This window comes from Carcharhinus amblyrhynchos, chromosome 1, assembly GCF_965287045.1.
Source record: "Carcharhinus amblyrhynchos chromosome 1, sCarAmb.v2.hapA, whole genome shotgun sequence".
In the NCBI taxonomy this organism is placed as follows: domain Eukaryota; kingdom Metazoa; phylum Chordata; class Chondrichthyes; order Carcharhiniformes; family Carcharhinidae; genus Carcharhinus; species Carcharhinus amblyrhynchos.
In genome coordinates this window covers 55,918,081-55,940,595 of record NC_137324.1, presented here as the reverse complement: position 1 = coordinate 55,940,595, position 22,515 = coordinate 55,918,081, and the positions used below count along the sequence as shown (strand labels likewise).

Below are 22,515 nucleotides of genomic sequence, written 5' to 3'. Positions count from 1 at the left end.
TCGTGGTAGCCATCACCATCCAAGGAAAAAGGTTCTCACTATCCACCCTATCTAAACCTCTGATCATTTTGTATGCCTCTATGAGGTCACCTCTTAACTTTCTCTCTAATGAAAATAGCTGCAAGTCCCTCAGCCTTTCCTCATAAGACCTTCCCATCATACCAAGCAACATCCTGGTAAATCTCTTCTGTACCCTTTCCAATGCTTCCACATCCTTCCTGAAATGCGGCGACCAGAACTGTTCACAATACTCCAAGTGGGGCCACACCAGAGTTTTGTACAGCTGCAACATGACCTCGTGGCTTCAAAGCTCAATCCCCCTAACAATAAAAGCTAACACGCCATATGCCTTCTTAACAACCTTATCAACCTGAGTGCCAACTTTCAGGGACCTATGCACATGGACACCGAGATATCTCTGCTCAGAGGACTGGAGGATCACAGATGTTACACCCTTGTCCAAATATAAGTGTATGGTTAAACCCAGCAACAACCTGCTAACTAAAAACCTTGTTAGTGGGAAATGTTTAGAAGCAATAACCCCGGACAAAATTACATCATTATACAAATGTAGATTTATTAAAGAAAGCCAGCACGGATTTATGAAAGGCAAGTTTGTTTAACTACAGTTTTTCAGTAAAGCGACAGAGAAGATTGATGAGAATTACACATTTAACAATTATTTCTTTAACAATGCAATTGGATTAACAATGTAATTGCCAAAGGATGCAATTGCTGATATATTGATACCTTTCATGTGGGTTTGAGTCACACCCCAGGACTTGATAGCCAAGGTGGGGACAGGTTTGCAACCTGTTCCATATAATTCTAGCTATGAGAACGGACGTGAGGGTTGCCTCATATACCTGTAGGCACAGAAGAGATGATAGATGGATAATTTCCTTGCTTTGGGCCACAGTGGTTAGCACTGCTGTCTTACAGTACCAAGGGCACAGGTTCAATTCCAATCTGGGTGTCTGTCTGGTGGAGTTTGCCTGGGCTTTGGAGAGGCTGAATAAACTAGGCTTGTACTCGTTAGAGTTTAGAAGAATGAGGGGAGATCTCGTTGAGATATATAAGATGATGAATGGGATGGATAGGAAAGAGGTGGAGAGGCTCTTCCCGCTCAGAAAGGACAGTAGAACTAGAGGGCACAGCCTCAAGGGGGGGAGCAGTTTAGAACGGAGTTGAGGAGGAACTTCTTCACTCAAACAGTGGTGAATCTCTGGAATTCTCTGCCCGTTGAAGTGGTGGAGGCTGCCTCGCTAAATATATTTAAGATGTGGGTTGATAGGTTTTTAATAGGCAAGGGGATTAAGGGTTATGGGGAGAGGGCGGGAAGGTGGAACTGAGTCACGACAGATCAGCCATGATCTTATTGAATGGTGGGACAGGCTCGAAGGGCTAGATGGCCTACTCCTGCTCCTATTTCTTATGTTCTTATTATGTTCTTTCGCCAGTTGCTCTGGTTTCCTCCACAGTCCAAAGACATGCATATTAGGCAGGTTGGCCATGCTAAATTGCCTCATAGTTTGTGTGTCTAAATGAGTGTGGCCTGTTCGAAGAATAATTAGCCACAGAAACAGACGAAAGTCTGACCAATGCACTTTTAGGATGCGGCAATGTTGAGAGTCTCGGTAACGATGACCATGAATTGATTGTTGTAAACCCTGTATTAGCATACCTAAGGTGCTGTCCAGCTAATATAGTTTTGTTTATAGAAGTCCACACAAATTAGAACAAATAATCAGAACAAACGATTCAGTCCAGCCATTGTTGTCGGCTATGCTGTTGTGTAGGAAACATCTGTAGAATTGCCAATAGATAATTTAGGTTTGCTAATATAGGGTTTACAACAATCAATTCCTGGTCACTGTTACTGAGACACTCTCAATGTTTCTGCATCCTGAAAATGCATAGGCCAGACTTCCATCTGTTTCTGTGGCTAATTATTCATGGAACAGGTCGCTAGTCTGTCACCTGGGTCTAGGGACACACCACTTCAAGGTTCATTTTTGGGGATGTTGATGAGCGATACATATTAGCCAGGACAATGGGGAGAATTCACCACCACTTTACTTTGTAAAACATTGTATGATCTTTTGTAACAAAAACAGAAAATACTGGAAAATCTCAACAGGGCTGACATCATCTGTGAGTGAGAACAGAGCTAACATTTTGAATCTAGATGAATCATTGTCAGACCTGAAGACAACTGGGAGTAGGATGACACTTAAGTCATTGTTAGGGTCGGGGGGGGGGAATGTTTGTCAAGGATAGACAGACACTGATAGGTGAAGGAAAGGAAGAAATTGATACAGTTGTCGTGGACAAAAGGACAAAGAGAATGTTGGAGGTGATAATGCCACATTAAGAGATCAGAAGGTGTTAATAGCAGAACAACGGTAAACTGTGTATCAAAGGACTACCTGAAACAGGTGGCCCTGATGGGGTGGTGTTAGGGGAGGGGAGATAGTGGCAAGGGAAAAAAGATGGTAAGTGGGATAGAAAAGAGGAGAATGGAAAAATGAATCAACAGAAGAATTGAAAAGAAAATTGATGAAAATGGTGCAGGATGGGATTTGGCCTATTTGGCTAGAACTGTCTCTTTGGCAGAATTGTGCAATTAGATTCATTCTCGTGCTTCTTTCCACTTCCTGCGCCCCCCCTCCCCCTGTCCTGCCACCCTTTCAGACATTGCATTTCAGAACACAAGAGCCTGCTGCACAACTTTTTTCGCTCATTAATTCTTTTGCAAATCATCTTAAATCTATGCTCTTTGGTTACATTTCTGACCAATTTCTTTTTGTTTACACTAACAAAGCCGTTCATAATTCTGGGGACCACCATCATATCTCCTCTTAATATTTTCTGCTTTAAGGAGAACAAACTCAGCTTCTCCAATCTCTCCACATGGTGGAGAAGGCATACAGAAACAGACTCAAGAACGGCTTCTTCTCTCATGCCATCAGACTTTTGAATCATAGAATCCCTACTGTACAAAAGGAGGCCATTTGGCCCATTGAGTCTGTACCGACCACAATCCCACTCTAACCCCGTAATCTCACACATTTACCCTGCTAAACTCCTTTTTACTAGGATCAATTTGGCATAGCCAATCAACCTAACCTGCATATCTTTGGACCATGGGAGGAAACCAGAGGACTAATGGACCTTCCTCGTATTAAGTTGATCTTTCTCTACACCCTAGCTATGACTATAACACTTCATTCCGCACACTCTCCTTCTCTACGTACGGTACGCTTTGTCTGTATAGCGTGCAAAAAACAATACTTTTCACTGTGTACTAATACATGTGCCAATAATTAATCAAATCAAAAATATAGTTGATGTTCCTCATCCCTGGTACCATTCCAGTAATTTTCTTCTTCATCCTCTCTAAGGTCTTAATGCTGTTGCTAAGGGGTCTGAACACAATAACCAGGCCGTATAAAGGTTTAGCATAACTTCCTTGATTTTAGTGCTCATTGCCTTTACTTATAATGCTAAAGGTTTGATCTGCTTTTCGAACAGCTTTCTCAACTTGTCCTGCCATCTTCAAATTTTTCTGCGTACACACTCCAGACTCCTCTGTTCCTGCACCCTCTTTATATTTGTACTGTACTATTTATTTTCTATTTCATCTCTTCATACACCCTACCAAAATGGATCACTTCATATTTCTCTTAAATTCCATAGAAATTTACTAAATTTGATCTAACAAGTGTCTGCCCATTTCACCAATCTTCAGATCTTCCTAGAGTCTGGTCCTCTCCTTTTTGTTTGTTAAATTTCTGAATTTCATGAAATCTGAAAACTTTGAAATTGTGCCCTACATATCCAAGTGAAGGTCGTTAATGTGCATCAAAAAAGAAACTGTGCATGTAATGCACCCCAGCGAAGACCACTGTATAAATCCTCTAGCCTTAAAAGAAATTCACCACTATTCTTTTAGTCACTGTCCTTTAGCCAGTTTTGTATCTATGCTGCCATTGTTCCGAATGGTTCCGTGCCCTTTAACATGGTTAAATGTCAAATTTATTACAAACTCCTTTGAAAGCCCCACACACACATCAACATCATGACTTGTGTCAACCATCTGTTACTTCAGCAAAGAACTCAATAAAACATGATTTACCTTTAACAAATCTGCCTTGACTTTCATTTGTTCAAGCATAGTTTTCCAAATGCCAATTAACTCAATCCAAGGATTTGAGATACAAAGGGCAATATACTATTAATTTGTTTAACATTGTCATGGATTCTACAAGAGGACATAACCTTAAACATAGAAAACAGAGGATAAAGACAGTTCAGATAGAAATAATTTAAACAGGAGTCTTTCCTAGTCTCTTTAGCACTCGTTGGGTAATTGCCAACTCTCTCTGGGGATTTATTTGTTTTGAGCCTGATTGACCTTTTTCCAGAGTTCCATCTAATTTACATCAAAGGCATTGATTTTACCTGGGCTGTCTTTCTTTGAAGAGGGCATGTTAGTTACATATCCCTAGGTGAGTACTTGAAAAAGGTAATCACAACATTTACTATTTTGTGATTGTCTTCACTTTCAATCTTACACCTTTTATGGTATAAAAGGTCATTTTCTCTGACTGTCCAAATAGTTTTTTTTCACTGTTATGCTCTGCTTCAATTGTTGTGGATCATTGAGCAAGTCCTACGAGAACCCATTGTATTGTTAATAACAGCTGGGTCATGAGGATTGTAGGGAATGCTATTGTGAAGCCTGGTTTATAAAATTGCATCTGCCATTTTTGTGACTTAATGTTTCATTTTCTGAAAATGTAATTGTGTTATGTAAATTTCTTCGACATTGCATTGTTATCAATACTGAACATTGTCAGTTAAGTGAAGGCCTTTTGATGAAAATTTGAAAAACATTCAGACCATGTTATGCTTCTGTTTTTCACCATGATCCACCTTGACTAATCCCACGCTATAATTGAATCCTGCACTATCAACATCCTGGGACTAACCACTGACCTGAAGCATAACTGGATTAGCCATATAAACACTCTGGCTACAAGACCAGGCCAGAGGCTAGGAATCCTGCAGTGAGTAATTCAGCTCCTGACTTCCTAAAGCCTGTTCACAATCTACAAGGCACAAATCAGGAGTGTGGTGGAATACTCCCCACTTGCTTGGATGAGTGCAACAATACTCAAGAAGCTTGACATCATCCAGCCTGTCAAATTGTCACCCATCGACATCCTTCGCTACCGGTGCACAGTTACAGAATATGTACCATCTACAAGATGCACTGCAGGAACTCACCATCTCTTCACTGTTGCTGAGCTAAAATCCTGGAACTTCTTTCCTCACAGCACTATGCATGGATTGCAGCAAATCAAGAAGGCAGATCACCAACATATTCGCAAGGGCAATTTGGGGTGGGCAATAAATGCTGGCTAACTATTGTTAACTAACAGTACCACTGCAGGGAAGTCTATTGTCAACTAACAGTACCACTGCAGTGAAGTCTATTGTCAACTAACAGTACCACTGCAGGGAAGTCCACTGTCAACGAACAGTACCACTGCAGAGAAGTCCATTGTCAACTATATGCCTAGTCAGTGAAATCCAGATTACTTGAATAAAATACATTCTTGATTATACGAACGTACAAATTAGGAGCAGCAGTCAACCCCTTGAGTTTGCTCTGCCATTTAGTAAGATTATGGCTGTTGATTGTATCTCAACCCCACATTCCCACCTATCCCTAACATTTTACTCCCTTGCTCAATCCTCTTGATTTTCTTTAATCACAGATCATTATAATGATATAATCATTATAATGACAAGCTTTCGCAACGCTGCCCCTTCATCAGGTGAGCGTACTGACTCAACTAGAGCAGAGCTCTGAAAGCTCATGCTACCAAATAAACCTGTTGGACTTTAACCTGGTGTTGTGAGACTACTTACCGTGACTATGTGATAGGAAAGGATGGAGTACACTCATTTTTAGCAAGCTTTCATCCGTTAAATCTTCCAAACAAAGAACAGTACGGAAATTCTAGGGATTAGAATGACCATCGGAAACTCAGAGGTGGAATTGGAAAGCTGAATCAACGATGTATTTAACATTGAAACTCAAATAAGTAGGGGCATTTGTTATATATTCACGTGCACCAGACCAACGCACTGCATTTTTTGTGATAAGATGTGCACCAGCCTTGTGCACTGCATCCACAACGTCCTTGCAGAGAGCTGCACTCCGGTGGTAACTCAACAATCAAAAATATGTTGACATCCAAATGAATGGGGGTATAGATGTGCACTATGCACTTTTTTTTTGCTGGACGTGCACCACTCTGGTGCACTGTGCAACGTCCTTGCCAGACAGCTGCACTGTAGTAATGACTCAACAAAAAAGGCAGATCGGCGTCTTTTCCGGGCGGGATGATTGACAGCTGGAGGCAGGCGCTCGTGTGCACGCGTATGCGCGGGCGGGCGGGCTGTGCGGAGTGCGCAGGCGCGGCGGTGCGGGCGGGCTGTGCGGAGTGCGCAGGCGCGGCTGGGCGGGCTGCCTGAGGTCAGGGTTCCGGGAGAAGGTTCTGGATTGGGCAGCCTCGTTGTGAGCTCGGAGTGACGCGGAGGACGGGGCTGCCAGGGGCATTTTCTTTCTGGTAACTCGGCAGCTGGCAGTGAGAAAGGGACCATTGAGGCTGATAGGGGGAAGAGGAGGAGAGTAATCGTAAAGAAAAATCCGCCAACGGGTCAGAGAAACGGAATCCCTATAACCGGCAGAGGGATCAGCCATGGCTTCGGGAGGAGAGTGAGTACATCCCGGGCTGTTTGTTCCCCGGTCTCTTTGAAGGCCGGTAGGCCTCAGGCTTTTCCTCATCCACTGCAGCAAGAGGGTGGGGGGGGGGAGGGTGAGGCTTGGCTCGTTCTCGTCCAATTTCACTGTGTCATCCAGGCCTAGCTGGGAGAGGCCAGCACTTACTGAAGACGCTGATTTCCCAAAAGAGCTGATTTTCTGCTCCTACCCACCCCCCCCACTAATTATTTTTCGTCAAAGCCCCGCTCCGAAAATGCGGTGAAGAAATCGCATCGCAGTTTATTTTACGGCAATTTGTTTATTCCGGCCGGCGAGGATGACGGGTCGATTTTGTAAGGGCCTGTTTTCTGGAGCCTGGCAGCGTGTCCCCTGTCAGTTATTGCTGACATCTTGTTATGATCGAGATGGGATTTTATGTAGTTTTGTTAATTTTCGAAACATACTTCCTGGCCCACAGAAAGGCGACCCTGCACTGTTTTCTGAACGATTAAACCCTATTCATGTTATTTTTAATTATAGACATTTATATTTGATTTTTCCTATTCCTTCATTATGAGCAAATGGTAGGGTCTATGTAGCTGTAAAAATTAGTATGACCAGGTCGTAGGAAGACAACTGAGAATAAATTACTGCTTTGAGTTTCCATTTTGAATTGGGATTTTGCATTTACGATTACCCGAGTTAAATGTCTTCACTTTCGTGGTTAATTAGTAACCATGAAAAGGTAATATCCCACCAGTAAAATTATAGTATTAATGCACATTGTGTAAGGGAACATCTTTCATGCTGACCACCAAGCAATAATGTGCTTTTGTGTGTTGTAATGCATTTGTATGACTGCTTATCTATAATGATGGTATCTAATTAAAGATACATGTGAATTTGGAACCAGCAGTACAGCACCATAAGCAGCCAGGAAATCACCAGAGGCCTGAAAGTTAACATCAACCCAAGTTGCACATTGAGATAATAACAGAAAATGCTGGAAAGACTTAGCAGATCTGACAGCATCTGTGGAGAAGGAACAGAGTTAATGTCTTGAGTCTATATGACGATGACCCAGAGCTGAAGAGAGTCATATGGACTCAACTTCATTTCTTCCTCCATACATGCTGCCAGACCTGCTGAGACTTTTCAGCATTTTAGAATCCACACTTACTGTTTTTACATCAGGTTCCCAGTATACTTAGTATTTTGCTTTTATTATCCACAGTCAGAGTCATTGGTGCTGCCAGTGTTCCCATTCCTGTTGATCTTAAGTCTGTGATTAAGTCTTGCTTCAGAGCTATCAACGGGTAGCTTCACCCCTTGAAAAAAGCTCATGTGTATGGAAGATGTTATCAAATTTTGAGACTAGTACATTTAAACTAAATTATTTACGTAAATTTCATGTGAAGTCTGCCAATGAGGTTCTTGATTGGTGAAATGATAAATTTCACTCCAAATAATTAGGGGAACGAACTGCTGTTTAGTTTTTTTTGATTATGTCGGCTACTCTTAATAAACTTAATGCCAAAAGTTGACCAATGTATTGAAATCCTCCTGAAGTAGATAGAGTTCTATAGTTCTAAAATTGTCATTGAAATAGACAAATGTTGACTTATTGCTTTTTAAAACGGAAATAAACAGTTGTTTGGCTTCTGAAAGAACAAAAGTGGAAACAGTTTACACGTTTCTCCCTTGTGTTCTATTTTACGTTTTTTAGTTTGAACAATTATAATGAAGAGAGCACTTTATTAGGGCCTATTTCAAACACCATCTTAGTCTCCTATGCTTGTTGTGATTTGACTTTGTCCTTTCACATCACTGAGGATCCTCGTATGCATTAATTATTTTCTTAGTGAATTGTGAGTTGCAGGTTGTAATTTTTAATTTTGTGTAGTCAGGCATCAGAAATTGGAATGATTCTTACACTGTGTCTGCATGTCAGATGAGGATAGTAATGGATTTCACTGTGGTATCTCCCTTGATAAAATAGTTCCCCGTATTGTCAAGTTATGTATCTACGTGATGGATGTCCGGTTGCGGTGCTGATTGGATGATAACATCATTGGAATTTATGAATTGTTGCAAGTAGGAGGTATGTTAGTCAAAACCTCAAGGTTTTGCATTCTGGGACAACAAGTACATTATGCAGTTGTACAGTTTTTGTTACTGATTTTTCTTAAAGGATAGATATCTGTATTCAGGTTTACAGGCTTTATTCAGATCTTGTTTGAACAAATGCTATATGCTGATATTCTTGAGCCAGCAAAGTTGTGAAATATGATTTACTGGTAATATAGTTGACTAATTATTTCACATTTTAAAAATCTCTAACCAGTGTGTTGCATTACTTATTCATTCCTTACTTTTGAATGTTCACAAACCATGCATCCAAGTTCCATGCACACCTGGGCAGCCTCACATCTTACGATCTATATAATAATCTAATCCAAATATCCCGATTCTAAATTTCACCACGACCCATTCATTCCCATGCTCATTGCCCTTCGTTGTCTTCCAATGGAGCAGTGTCTCAACTTTTCTTCCATGGCATTCTCCTCCCTATTTTTCTAAATTCCACTAGCTCTACACTTTGAGAAATCTTCACTAGTCCAGAGTTAACCTGTTTTGCATCTATCATTTTTCATTGCTGCACCATTGTATGCTGTGTCTTCAGCTGCCTTAGCACTTAAGTTCTCTTGTTCTCTCCATAAACCTCTCCTTTCTCTAACTGTTTTAACCTTAAAACTACTTACCTCTTTGACACCTGTCCAAATATCTCATTTTGTGGATTGGTGTCTGTACAGCACTGTGGGACATTTTATTATATTTTACCATATGAATGCACATCATTGATTATCAATGATAGATGTGTTGGAAAGAATTGTACAAGTGCAATTGAATAAAGAATGATTGACTACTGTTGGGGAAAACACCACAATTAGATTACAAGATTTAGTTTATTACTTTTTATAGTAATTGGCAATATGAGAGGGGTGTGCAATGATCCCCACACAGGCAATTCATCCTGTTTTTGTTTATATTGCCCTTTGCTGCTTGGTGTATTTTAATTTGATAGGTCTTAAGGGTTTATTAAGGGTTTTTATGGCTTATTAAGGGTTTTGTTTCATTGCATAAATCCCAGGTCACTCATTATCCAGCAATCAATGGAAACATGTATGTATGTGATCTTGTCATGACACAATCCTACAGGGCCTGATAGCAAAGGTTTAGACATCTGTGATAGGATGGACTATGCAAGAAGCGAAGGGTTGATGAACTTCAGGAGGCAAAATGATAAATTAAATTGCATTAGCAGAATTATGCAAACTTGATGCAGAACATGCTGAGAGTTATGTTCATCACTTTTGTTCACCATCTTTAATTTCTAATTTCTGACTTAAAATATTAAGCAAAAAGGACAGAGACAGGGATTCATTATTAGAAAATCTGAAGTGCTTTTCATACTTGGTTCTCTCAGTCTCTGGTTTAAGAGGTCATCATACAGCTTTATTTAGGTATGCAAATTGTTTTGCTGCTGTGCTGGAAATGAAGTGAGATAAAACGCTTCAAACTGAAACAAAGCTGTTTGATGTAAAACTGAAAAGTTGCCATCACCAGACTTTGCAAAACTAGCTTTTAAAAGAACTAATACGCTAACTTAAATTTTAAAAGATTAGTAAAACTAAAAGGAAAAATTGAACAAATAAAGCACATTTGGTTTAAAATAAAGCAATAGGCAATTTGCTATAATTCAAGAAGGTGTAATTGCTGACAAGTTTAGTTGACAACTGCATATGAATTGGTAACTAAAATAGTTTTTTTTTCACTCTGGCTAGTCCAGCATTTGTTGCTCATCCCTAGTCGCCCTTGAGCGGAGCTACCTTCTTGAACTGCTGCAGTCATGTGTAGGTACACTGAGTGCCGTTTGGAAAAGAGGGTCCAGGAATTTGACTTATTGACAGTGAAGGGACAGTGGTATACTTCTGAGTCAAGATAGTGCACGGCTTGGAGGTGAACTTGCAAGTGGTGGTGTTCCACACATCTGTTGCCCTGTCCTTTTAGATGGTTGAGGTTGCAGGTTTGGCGGGTGCTGTGGGCCTTTGTGAGTTGCGGTTCACTTTGTAGATTGTACAGATTGCTGCCACTGTGTGGTGGTGGTGGAAGAGAGTGGTTGTTTAAGGAGGTGAATAGGGTGCCGGTCAAGTGGGCTCCTTTGTTCTGGGTAGTGTTGAGCCTCTAGAGAGATGGTTGGGTTCCCTCTTGTTCGAGATGGTCCTTGCCTGGCACTTGTTGGTGTGACTTTAACTTAAGCATTAATGAATATGCAGCATGTTATTTGCTGCATTGTGTGATAATGTATGAGCAGGTGTTGCTTCGTGCCAAACTCAAGCTGCGCCACAATTTAGTAGATTACACATTTCTAATAAAATGTCCAACAGCAAACTAGTTGCCAAGCCATCTTGCATTGATGACTGATATATGCCTCTGGAAGGTATGATTGTTGGAGGCAATTACAGGTATTTGTCCATCTTGGCTACAGAATGATAGACGTTATGAGAAGCAAAATTGCAGTTTCCAATGTTCGTAGCAAAATAGTAGCATATACGTTCACAGAAAACAATGTGGAAATTACTACTTGTGATATGCAAACTGTCAAACAAAGAACTAAAGTAAATGAAGTTTTGTGATACAGGTGAGAGTTGATTTGTGATAAGGATTTTCCTTTTTATCTCATTCAATGTGTTTATTGCTTCAACCTTGTATAATTTGGGCTCATTCATTAAATATGATTATCAGATGCAATAAACTGATATAATATACAATTTTAATAGGTAGAAAAGAGTTAATAATGCTTACAGTTACAGCTTGTGAAATAAGATCTGTGAAGAAAATGATGGAAAGACTTAAAAATGATTTTCCTTTGTGTAAGAAATATGCTCTTGGCATCCAATAAACGCCCAGCTTGATTTGTAGCATTTATTGTGAAATGTCATGGACTGTCTCCATAACCTGTACAGATGCTGGAAACCAAAAATTATTTTTCATTTATTTTCTTGTATGACTTGAGAATCAGTTTAACACTGAGCATAATAACTTTAGCATACAGTAGAATTAAAATTCACAACATGTTGTCGCAGCAGCCTTTGAGTGATGAGCTATTCATCTTAAAAATTCTAATGCTATTGAATCTATTCAAACTACTGAAATTTGATAACATAGTGGTAATGATGTAGGAATTTGTAATCTATAATGATATGAAGTATGTTTATAACCAATCGTAACATATAGGCCTGTTTAAAAAGAAAAATGATGCTCAATTCAAATAGTTGTGGTTATCGCAATAATGGATGGCTGTGAAATTTTCACATACCCACCAAAATGTCCTTCTAAAATGCTAATGTGACATTGAACGATAGGGGTTTTTATATTTCTGACATGTGACATGTAATACAGAATTTTTCATTTTGTAGGTCCAAATCTGATGACTTGTCAACTGCTATACTGAAGCAGAAGCACAGACCCAATCGATTAATTGTTGATGAAGCAATTAATGAAGACAACAGCGTGGTTTCATTGTCCCAGGTATTCTACTGGTAGTGTAGGTGTAGCAAGCAAATATTCAATTTTTTAAAAAAACAGACTTAAATAGCTCCTTGTTAGTATTCTTTCTTTCTGGTGTCCCTTAAAAGGCACTAATATAGTGTTTCAGACAAGTTCTCTTTAGGTTGTATAGTAATCCAAAAGTTCCCATGCAGGCATTCAAAACAAAATCTAAAGAAGCTATGCACTTCTGTACACACAAAACTATTATTGGGAATGTTGGTTCCAAGAGTGCGGGCAATTCATAAGACATAGGTGTAAAATTAGGCTACTCAGCCTATCGAGTCTGCTTCACCATTCAATCGATATTTTTCTCTTCCCCATTCTCTGCCTTTTCCCCCATAACTCCTGATTCCCTTATTAATCAAGAACCTATCTGTCTGTCTTAAAGATGCTCAATGACCTGGCCTCCATAGCCTTTTGTGGCAAAGAGTTCAACAGATTCACCACTCTAGCTGAAGGCATTTCTTCTCATCACTGTTTTAAAGGATTGACCCTTTAGCCTGAGGTTGTGCCGTCTGGTTCTAGTTTTTCCTACTAGTGGAAGCATCTCTCCATGTTCGTCCACTCTATCCAGATCTTGCAGTGTCCTGTAAGTTTTAGTAAGATTCCCCCCCTTATCCTTCTAAACTGAGTACAGACCCAGAATCCTCAACCATTCCTCATATAACAAGCTCTTCATTCGAGGCATCATTCTTGTGAACCTTCTCTAGACTTTAAGGCCAGCACATACTTCCTCAGATTTGGGACTCAGAACTGTTCTCAGTACTTCAAATGGGGTCTGACCAGAGCGTTGTACAGCCTCCAAAGTACATCCCTTCTCTTGTATTCTAGCCCTCTCAGCATGAATGCTAACATTGCATTTGCCTTCCTAACTTCTGACTTAAACTGCACATTAATCTTGAGAATCTTGAACAAGGACTCTCAAGTCCCTTTGTGTTTCTGATTTTCCCATTTAGGAAATAGTCTGTGCTTCCATTCTTCCTTCCAAACTGCATAATCTCTCACTTTGCCGCATTGTGTTCCATCTGCTACTTTGCCCACTCTTCTAGCCTGTCCAAGTCATTCTGCAGCTCCCTTGATTCCTCAATACTACCTGTCACTCTACTTTTCTTTGTATCATCTGTAAATTTAGCAACAGTGCCTTCAGTACCGTCCTCCAGATCATTAATGTATATTGTGAAAAGTTGTGGTCTCAGCACCGACCCCTCAGGCACGCCACTAGTCACCAGCTTTCATCCTGAAAGACCCCTTTATCTTGACAAAGAACTGACAAAGGATCATCTAGACTTGAAACATTGGCTCTCTATTCTCTCCCCATAGATGCTGTCAGACCTGCTGAGATTTTCCAGCATTTTCTGTTCATGTAAGCTCTTATAATACTGTTTTAGAATGTATAATGCCCTAAAAGCAATTCCTGTAAGTTGTGCAGAATTGTAGAAAATTTATACGTTGGAGCATTGCTCCATTGCATTTGTGCCAGTTGAGAAGAGCTATCCACCTTCATTCCAGTTTGGACTTATCACTGTACAGGTCACAACTCTTCAAATAGACATCCAAGTACTTTTAAATGTGCTGAGAGTTTCTGCCCCTGCCACCCTTTTAGGCATTGAGTACCATCCTCTGGAAAATGTTTTCTCATTTTCCCTATAATCCTGTTACTAATTACTTTAAACCTATACCTCATAGTGTTTGATCTCTTTGCTAAGGTAAGTATCCAACCCTTTGACTCAATCTAGGTCCCTTCATTATTTTATATATATCAATTAAGTCACCCCTCTTCCTGCTCTGCTTAATGAAAACAGCCTCAGCCAATCCAAGCCAAAGATCAGCCATGAATGGAGGAGTGAGCTGGATGTATCTATTGTATGGCATACTCCTCTGCTTAATTATGTATTCTTTCCTTGCAGCTAAAATTTCCTAGTCCAGCCAATGTCCTTATAAATCTTGCTGCACCCTCTCCAATTATGTAGTGATGATGCTCAAGCTGAGGTCCAAGGAGGATTGTATAACTCCGAGCATAACCTCCCTATGTTGATGCTCTTTGTCTCACCTTAATAAAGTATGCCTTTGCTGCCTTAACCACATTATTGACTCGTCCTGCTACTATTAAAGATCTGTCGACATAGACTCTAAAGTTCTCAGTTTTTCAGTATCAGTTAGTATCCTCCCATTATTATTCCCTTGCATTGTTGCACATCCTATATTGCTTTACACTTCTTGGGATTGAATTCCATTTCTACTTTTCTGCCCACCTACCAGATCTTTTAAATCTTCCTGCAGTTAAAGCTTGCTTGTTGTTTGCTTCATGGCCAATTTTTATATAATCTGCGAATGCCCGTGAAATGTCTCATACAGTTGAGAAACAATTAACCTAATACTGGACCCTGTGATAACAGCCTTCTTGCCACAAAAACATATTCCAAACTATTGCCCTCTGTATCCTGCCATTAAACAAACTTTTGACCCAATTTATCAAATTCTTTTTGACCAGCCTTTTGAGTGGAACCTCGTCAAAATCTTTTCTATAATCGTTATCGACCACATTTGCTCCACTGCTCTCATGGGCCTGACATGTCACGTCCTCAAATTTCAATTTTGCTAGCCAGAGGTAACTTTCTGATAATGCATTCATGTTGACTTTCCTGATTCATCTTTGCCTGTCTAAATTAAGGTTTATACCGCCTGTCAAAATTGATTTGAATAATTTGCTCACAACAGTGACGTGAGGAAAAAGATTTTATGCAGCACATGGCTAGAATCTGGAATGCTTTGTCTGAGAGCATGGTGGAAACATATTTAATCGAGGCCTTCAAATGAGAATTGGATGTTTGCCTGAAGTGAAAACAATTGCAGCGCCATGGGGAAAAGGTGGGAAGTAGGACTAGGTGAAATTGCTCTTCCAGAAAACCGGTATGGATGCAGCAGACTAAGTGGCTGTCTACTGTGTTATAACCATTTTGCGACTCTAACCAGTTAACAGGCTGATAATTACTCTGATTATCACTTCCCTTTTTAAATAAGGCTACAGTATTGGCAATCCTCTGGCACCACTACTGTAATCTGGAGATGCCAGCATTGGACTGCTGGAGTTGTACTACTCCTGTAGGCAGGCAACATTATAATATGATGTCAGAGTCTCTACAATTTCCTCCCATGCCCTTTTAACATCCTGTATCTAATTTATCCAGGCTTTTAATTCTTGCTGTCTTGGTATGTTTAGTCCATCCAACATTTCACACCGTTCCTCCTTAGCCATGACATCTTCATCTAACATCTGTGCCAGGCAATCGCCATCTCCAACAGGAGAAATCTAACCATTGCCTTTGACACTCTATGACATTACCATCGCTAAATCCCCCACTTTCCATGTCCTGGGGGTTATCATAGACCAGAAACTGAACTCAACTAGCCATATGAATACTGTTACCAGAGCAGGTCAAAGGCTAGGAATCTGCAGTGAGTAACTTGCCTCTTGACTCCCCAGAGCATATTTGATATCTATAATGCGCAGCTCAGAGTGTACTTGCCTGGATGAGTGCAGCTCCAAAAACAATCAAGAAGCTTTACATTATCCAAGACAAAGCAACCCACTTGAGTGCTACCCCTTCCACAAACAACATGCTGACGTTGTTGTGATCATCTATAAAATGCATTGCAGAAACCTGCTGAGGTTCCCTAGGCAGTACTGTCCTAACCCATTATCATGTAGAAGGACAAGAGCAGCATAAACCTGGGAGCACCACCCCAAGAGGTTCGTCTCCCAAGTCATTCACCAGCTTGACTTGGAATTATATTGCTGTTACTTCACCGTTGCTGGGTCAAAATCCTGAAACCCCCTAACAACACAGTCATGTATCTGTAGCTTCAGACAGCAGTAGTTCAAGAAGACAGCTCCTCAGCACCTTCTCAAAGGCAACTAGGGATGAACACGAATTCTAATCCATACAGTGATGCCCATATCCCGTGAATTAATTTTTTTTTAAAGACCCCTCTTTTGCAAAGACAATTACAAAGTATTGGTTAAAAATCTTACCCACATTCTCTGTCTCCAAATGCAGGCTATATTTTTGGTTTCTAGAAGGTCCTATCTTTCCTTGGTTATCCTCTTGCTCTTTACGTATGAATCCCCCCTCTCGATTTTCCTTGCCCATACATTTGCTTTCTGAATTTGTTTTAATTTCACTCTTACACTTCCCTCACTCAAGAAATTTGTTCCAGACTCCAACCACCCACTTGGTGAAAAATGTGTTCCTCACATTGCTCTTTTTCCTTTTATCTGTTACTTTGAATCTGTGCCCCCTTGTTCTTGATGCTCTCTTTAGAAAGAAACTTTCTGTGTTTACTTGTTTCTAGCTCTCAGAATCTTTGATTTGATTTATTATTGTTATATGTATTAACATACAGTGAAAGTATTGTTTCTGGCAATGTTATATTGACAAAGCATACCACTCATAGAGAAGGAAAGGACAGAGTGTAGAATGTAGTGTTACATAGCTAGGGTGTAGAGACAGATCAACTTAGTGCGAGGTAGGATCTTGAATGTCTCAATCAAATCTCCTTTCAGCCACCTTTTCTGCAAGCAAAACTGTCATAACTTCTCTGGCCTATCTTCATAGCTAGAATTATTCTTGTGAATCTTCTATACTTCAATAACTACACATCCTTCCTCAAGTATGGTGGCCAGACTGGATCCACTACTCCAGATGAGTTGTCTTATGCAAGTTCAACACAACCTTTTTACTCTTGTACTCAGCGCTCCTAATTATGAAACCTAGGATACCGTATGCTTTATTCATTGCTGTCTCAACATGCCCTGCTTCCTTCAATTACTTTTGTACATGTATACTGTCTCTCCACATTTTTCCCGCCAAAATGAATGACCTTTCATTTCTCTGTATTGAACTTCATCTGCCTGTTGTCTGCACGGTTGACCAATATTTCTGTCCTTTTGAATTCTTCCGATCTTTGTATCTTGTTCTCAGCCTCCTACTATACTCCTTGTACATCTGTGACTGTGCGGCCAAATTCCCCTCCAATTCAATTTTTAAGTTTGCTGGCGACACCACCGTAATGGGTCGGATCTCAAACAATGATGAGACAGAGCACAAGAATGAGATAGAGAATCTGGTGAACTGGTGCAACAATAATGTCTCCCTCGGTATCAGCAAAATGAAGGATATTGTCAGTGACTTCAGGAAGCATAAAGGAGAACATGCCCCTTCTACATCAATGGGGCCGAAGTAGAAAGGGTCGAGAGCTTCAAGTTTTTAGATGTCCATACTGCCACCAACCTGTCCTGGTCACCCCATGCCAACACTATAGTTAAAAAAGCCCACCAACGCCTTTACTTTCTCAGAAGACTGAGTTTGGCATGTCAGCTATGACCCTTTCCAACTTTTACAGATGCACCATAGAAAGCATTCTTTCTGGTTGTATCACAGCTTGGTATGGCTCCTGCTCTGCCCAAGACTACAAGGAACTACAAAAGATTGTGAATGTAGCCCAATCCATCGTGCAAACCAGCCCACCATCCATTGACTCTGTCTGCACTTCCTGCTGCCTCGGCAAAGCAGCCAGCATAATTAAGGACCCCAAGCATCCCGGGCATTCTCTCTTCCCTTCTTCCTTCAGGAAAAAGATACAAAAGTCTGAGGTCACATACCAACTGACTCAAGAACAACTTCTTCCCTGCTGCTGTCAGACTTTTGAATGGACCTACCTTGCATTAAGTTGATATTTCTCTACACCCTAGCTATGATTGTAACACTATATTCTGTACTCTCTTGTTTTCTTCTCCATGAATGGTATGTTTTGTCTGTGTAGCGCGTAAGAAACAATACTTTTCACTGTGTTAATACATGTGACAATAATAAATCAAATAAATCTTCTGCAAATGTTGAAATCATGTCCTGCACAAAACAGTGTAGATTATTGAGATATATCAGGAAGAACAAGGATCCCAACCTCCTCCTAGTCTGAAAAACAATATTTGTCATAGTTTGTTTCCAGTCACTCACTCGGCCTCTTCCCAAGTCAGTTTGGTACTGTATGAAATGTCTTTTGAATATTTATATATCCCATATCAACAGCATTGTCCTTGCCCTTAACAATCTTCTCTCTTGTCGTTTCAAAAACTGCAGCAAGTTAGATAAACATGATTTTGTATTAATGATCCCATGCTGCCTTTCCTTAATTATCCTACATCAGTTTAATTGACTATTGATTTTGTCCTAAACTATAATTTCCAGGGGTTTCCCTGCCATTGAAATCAAACTGACTGGCCTGTAGTTGCCAGCATTATCCTTGCATTCCTTTTTGAACAAAGTAGTTAAGTTCACAATTCTCCTGTCCTTCAGCATCACCAATGTCTAAGGAAGACTGGAAGATTATCACCAGTGCCTCCGAAATTTTCATACTTGCCTCTCAGTATTCTTGGGTACATCTTACCTGGTCCTGGTACCTTACTGCTTTTAAGTGAAGGTAGACTTTTTAGCACATCTTGCTTAGAGACCCATCTCACCTCAGCCTGCGTAGCATCCTCTTCTTTTGTGGTGACAGAGCAAAACATTTGTTACTTGCCCTGCCTCCACATACAAGTTTCCTCTTTTACCCCTAATCGGCCCAACTCTTTTACAGCTCTTTCATTATTTATATGCTTATTAGCAGACCCTTTAGTTCATGTCTTTTTTTATTTTTCCTCCTTGTTTTTCTGATTAGTTCTTTTTCCTTTCCCCTATCTATGGTCCTTCTATGTTAAGCTTGATTATGTATTGTATTTTCTATCTGACTGACATCTATCGGATGCATACTTCTTCCTTTTTTATCTTGATCTCTATCTTTCTTGTCATCCAAAATAATTTAGACTTATTTGACCTACCTTTCTCCTTCAAGGGAATATATCTTGACATTGCCTGCAGTACTATCTCTTTGAAGGTAGCCAGTTTTTCAGTCACCATCTTTCCCACCATCATGGTGGCAGAGTGGTTCGCACTGCTGCATCACAGCGCCAGGACCCAGTCTACACATTCTCCCTGTGTCTGCGTGGGTCTCCTCCAAGAACTCTGGTTTCCTCCCACAGTCCAAAAGGCATGTTGTTTAGGTGCATTGGCCATAGTAAATTCTCCCTCGGTGTACCCGATCAGGTACTGGAGTGTGGCGACTAGGGAATTTTGATAATAACCTGCACTGTTAATCTAAGCCTATTTGTGACACTAATAAATAAACTTTAAAAAAATTGTTTCCAACTCATTGTCTCAGATTTGTTCTCATCTCACTGAAGTTGATTTCCCCCAGTTAATTATTCCTGCTATGGATTTCTCTTTGTCCTTTTCTGTGGCCAACCTAAAGCTTATGAAATTGTGGTCACTGTCCCCTAAATACTCTCGTATTGTTATTTGATCCACTTGGGCCAAGTCATTCCCCAGGATAATGTGGGAAAGTATGAAAATGTCCATTTTGGCCAGAAAAATAAAAAAGAAGCTTTTTACTGAAATTTCTAGCTCTTGAGGTGCAGAGGGACCTAACTAAGTTTTCTGGTGCATGAAGCACAAAAGACTACGCTGGTACAGCAAGTAATTAATTAGGAAAGCTAATAAAATATATTGCGAGAGGAGTTGAATACAAAAGTTAACAAGGTTATGTTTCAATTTTACAGGGTATTGGTGAGACCACATCTAGACTACTATGCAGTATTGGTCTCCTTATTTAAGGAAGGATGTAAATGTGTTGGAAAAAGTCCAAAGAAGGCCTACCAGACCAATACCTGGAAAGGGCAGTTTGTCTTGAGGAAAAACAGGACAGGCTGCTGGAGTTTAGTAGACCAAGAGGTGGCTTGATTGAAACATGAGGTCTAGAAGGGTCTTCATATGGATATGGAGAGGATGTTTCCTCTTGTGGTTGCCCAGTTAGTGTGAGATGAGGGGAATTGTTTTTTGAGGGTTTAGAGTCTTTGGAACTCTGGTCCTCAAAAGGGGTTGGAACCAGAGCCTCTGATTATTTGTAATGCAGAGGAAGAAGGATTATTTATAAGCAAGGGGGTTAAAAGGGTGTTGGGGTTAGGTGGGAATGCTGTGACGAGCTACAATCAGCACCCATCATCTAACTGGTGTGAAGGTCTACTGCTAATTTCTATGTTCACGTGTTCTTAGTTCTCAAAGATAGATGCAGTAATATCATGTAAGCAGTGTGGTCTGGTTGGATGCTCTACATCTCTACTGTAAATATATCTTGTATTACAATATGAAATTTGCTCATTTCAAATGAGAACAGAACATGCTAGTCTCTCAAAATCTAACGATGCCAAGTGCACAATTGACACAGTGGACCAATTAGACAGCATGAGTTGTCCAAAAATTCACAGTAAAGCTACTATGGATATGTCAGGTTAGAAACATGACTTGATCCACTTCATATACAGATAAAGTTAGTGTGGGTCCAAGTAAAATCCAATGACTGCAACCTGTGGCAAGTATCTCAACAACTGATTCTCCAAAGCCTGTATAAATCAGGAGTGTGATGGAATACTTCTCACTTGCCTGGATGAGTGCAACTCAAACTTAAGAAGCTCAACAGCATCCAGGACAAAGCTGCCTGCTTGATTCGCATCCCTTCCACAAATATTCACTTCTTCCACCACTTATGCACAGTAGCAGCATTGTATGCCATCTACAGCAGGAACTTACCAAGGTTCTTTTTACAGCTTCCAAATGACCTCTACCATCTATAAAGGCAAGGGCAATAGATGGATGGGAGCACCACTACCTAGAGATTCTAAACCACTTATTGTCCTAATTTGGTCATTTTGTCAAAATTCTGGAAATCCTTTGCTCACAGCACTGTTGGTGTACCTGCACCTTAGACTGCAGTGGTTCAAGCAGAGAGCTCACCAGCACCTTCTGACAAGCAATTGGGGAAGGATAGTAAATGCTGGCCTAGCCAGTGATGCCTACACCCAATGAATGAATTTTAAAAAATCTTTGGTTCCAGTCCATTTTCATCCTTCCTTAAACAAGGAGACCAATACTGCCGATCTGGTCTCACCAATGCCCTGTATAACTGAAGCATAATCTTACTTCCGCATTCATAAAAATCATAGAACCCTACAGTGCAGAAGGAGTCCATTTGCCCCATTGAATCTGCACTGACGAACGTGCAAACTCCACATCGACAGTGACCCAAGCCAGGAATTGAACTCTGATCCCTGGAGCTGTGAGGCAGACCTCTGTGCCACCCCAAATTCAATTCTCCCTTGCAATAAGTGATTATCAGCTTACTTGATGTACCTGCATACTAGCCTTTTGCGATTCATGCACAAATCCCTCTGCATCTCTGAGCTCTGAAATCTCACCATTTAGCTTATCTGCTATTTTTATTTTTTCTGCCAAAATGGAGGAAGTATGAACTTCTTCATTTGCCAGGTGTTCGTTCAAACATGTAACCGATCTCTATCCCTTTGTCATCTTGTATCCTCTTCGTAGCTTACGATCGTATCTATCTTTACATCATCAGAAAATTTAGCACCCATTCCTTCAATCTCTTCACCCAAGTCATTTATAAAAGTTCTATAAAGGTTGGGGCACTAGCACTGAACCATGTGGCATACCACTTGTTGCATCTTGCCAACCAGAAAAAGACCCACAGACGCCAACCTTCTGCTTCCTGTTTGCTAGCCCCTACATCGTGAGATTTCATTTTTTGCAATAGATTGATGTGTTTCCTTATTGCTTTTGAATTGTAGAATATGAATATTCTGTAATTTGGTGTCCTTTTTAATCTGTGTGCGTTTATTTTTGTCTTATTTGTATTTGCCTTTTTCTACTTGGTTTGTTGCCTCTTGCTTCACCAGCCAAATGTCGTGCATTGCAACCCATCCAACAAATAGCATTCCAACTTCACATGTTGTTCACATTGTTCATGTGTGGCGAGCATGCACAAATGCATTATACTGGTAGAACAGCAGTTCTTTTGTTAATGAAGCAAGGGAAAGGTTCTGTGGCATCATGTGAATTGTAATCTATTTTATTAGACCATAGGATATTTTGGGGTGAAGATTTTCTGTAAAGCTATTTGACATTGTTTCAATATCTGTGCAAGTGAATAAAACAGTGGTGTGAAATACCAGTATC

General features: G+C 40.3%; 1 protein-coding gene across 2 annotated transcripts in view; it reads left to right on the top strand.

Annotated features, from left to right (window-relative positions):
- Positions 1-6,585: 6,585 nt before the first annotated feature.
- Positions 6,586-22,515, top strand: part of vcp (valosin containing protein) — a 57,717-nt gene continuing 41,787 nt past the window's right edge. For both annotated transcript variants that reach the window (XM_080184391.1, XM_080184449.1), the window contains exons 1-2: positions 6,586-6,793; positions 12,259-12,370. In XM_080184391.1, coding sequence (XP_080040517.1) covers positions 6,777-6,793; positions 12,259-12,370 — 129 coding nt within the window. In that variant the 5' untranslated portion in view covers positions 6,586-6,776. The remainder of the gene's footprint in view (positions 6,794-12,258; positions 12,371-22,515) is intronic.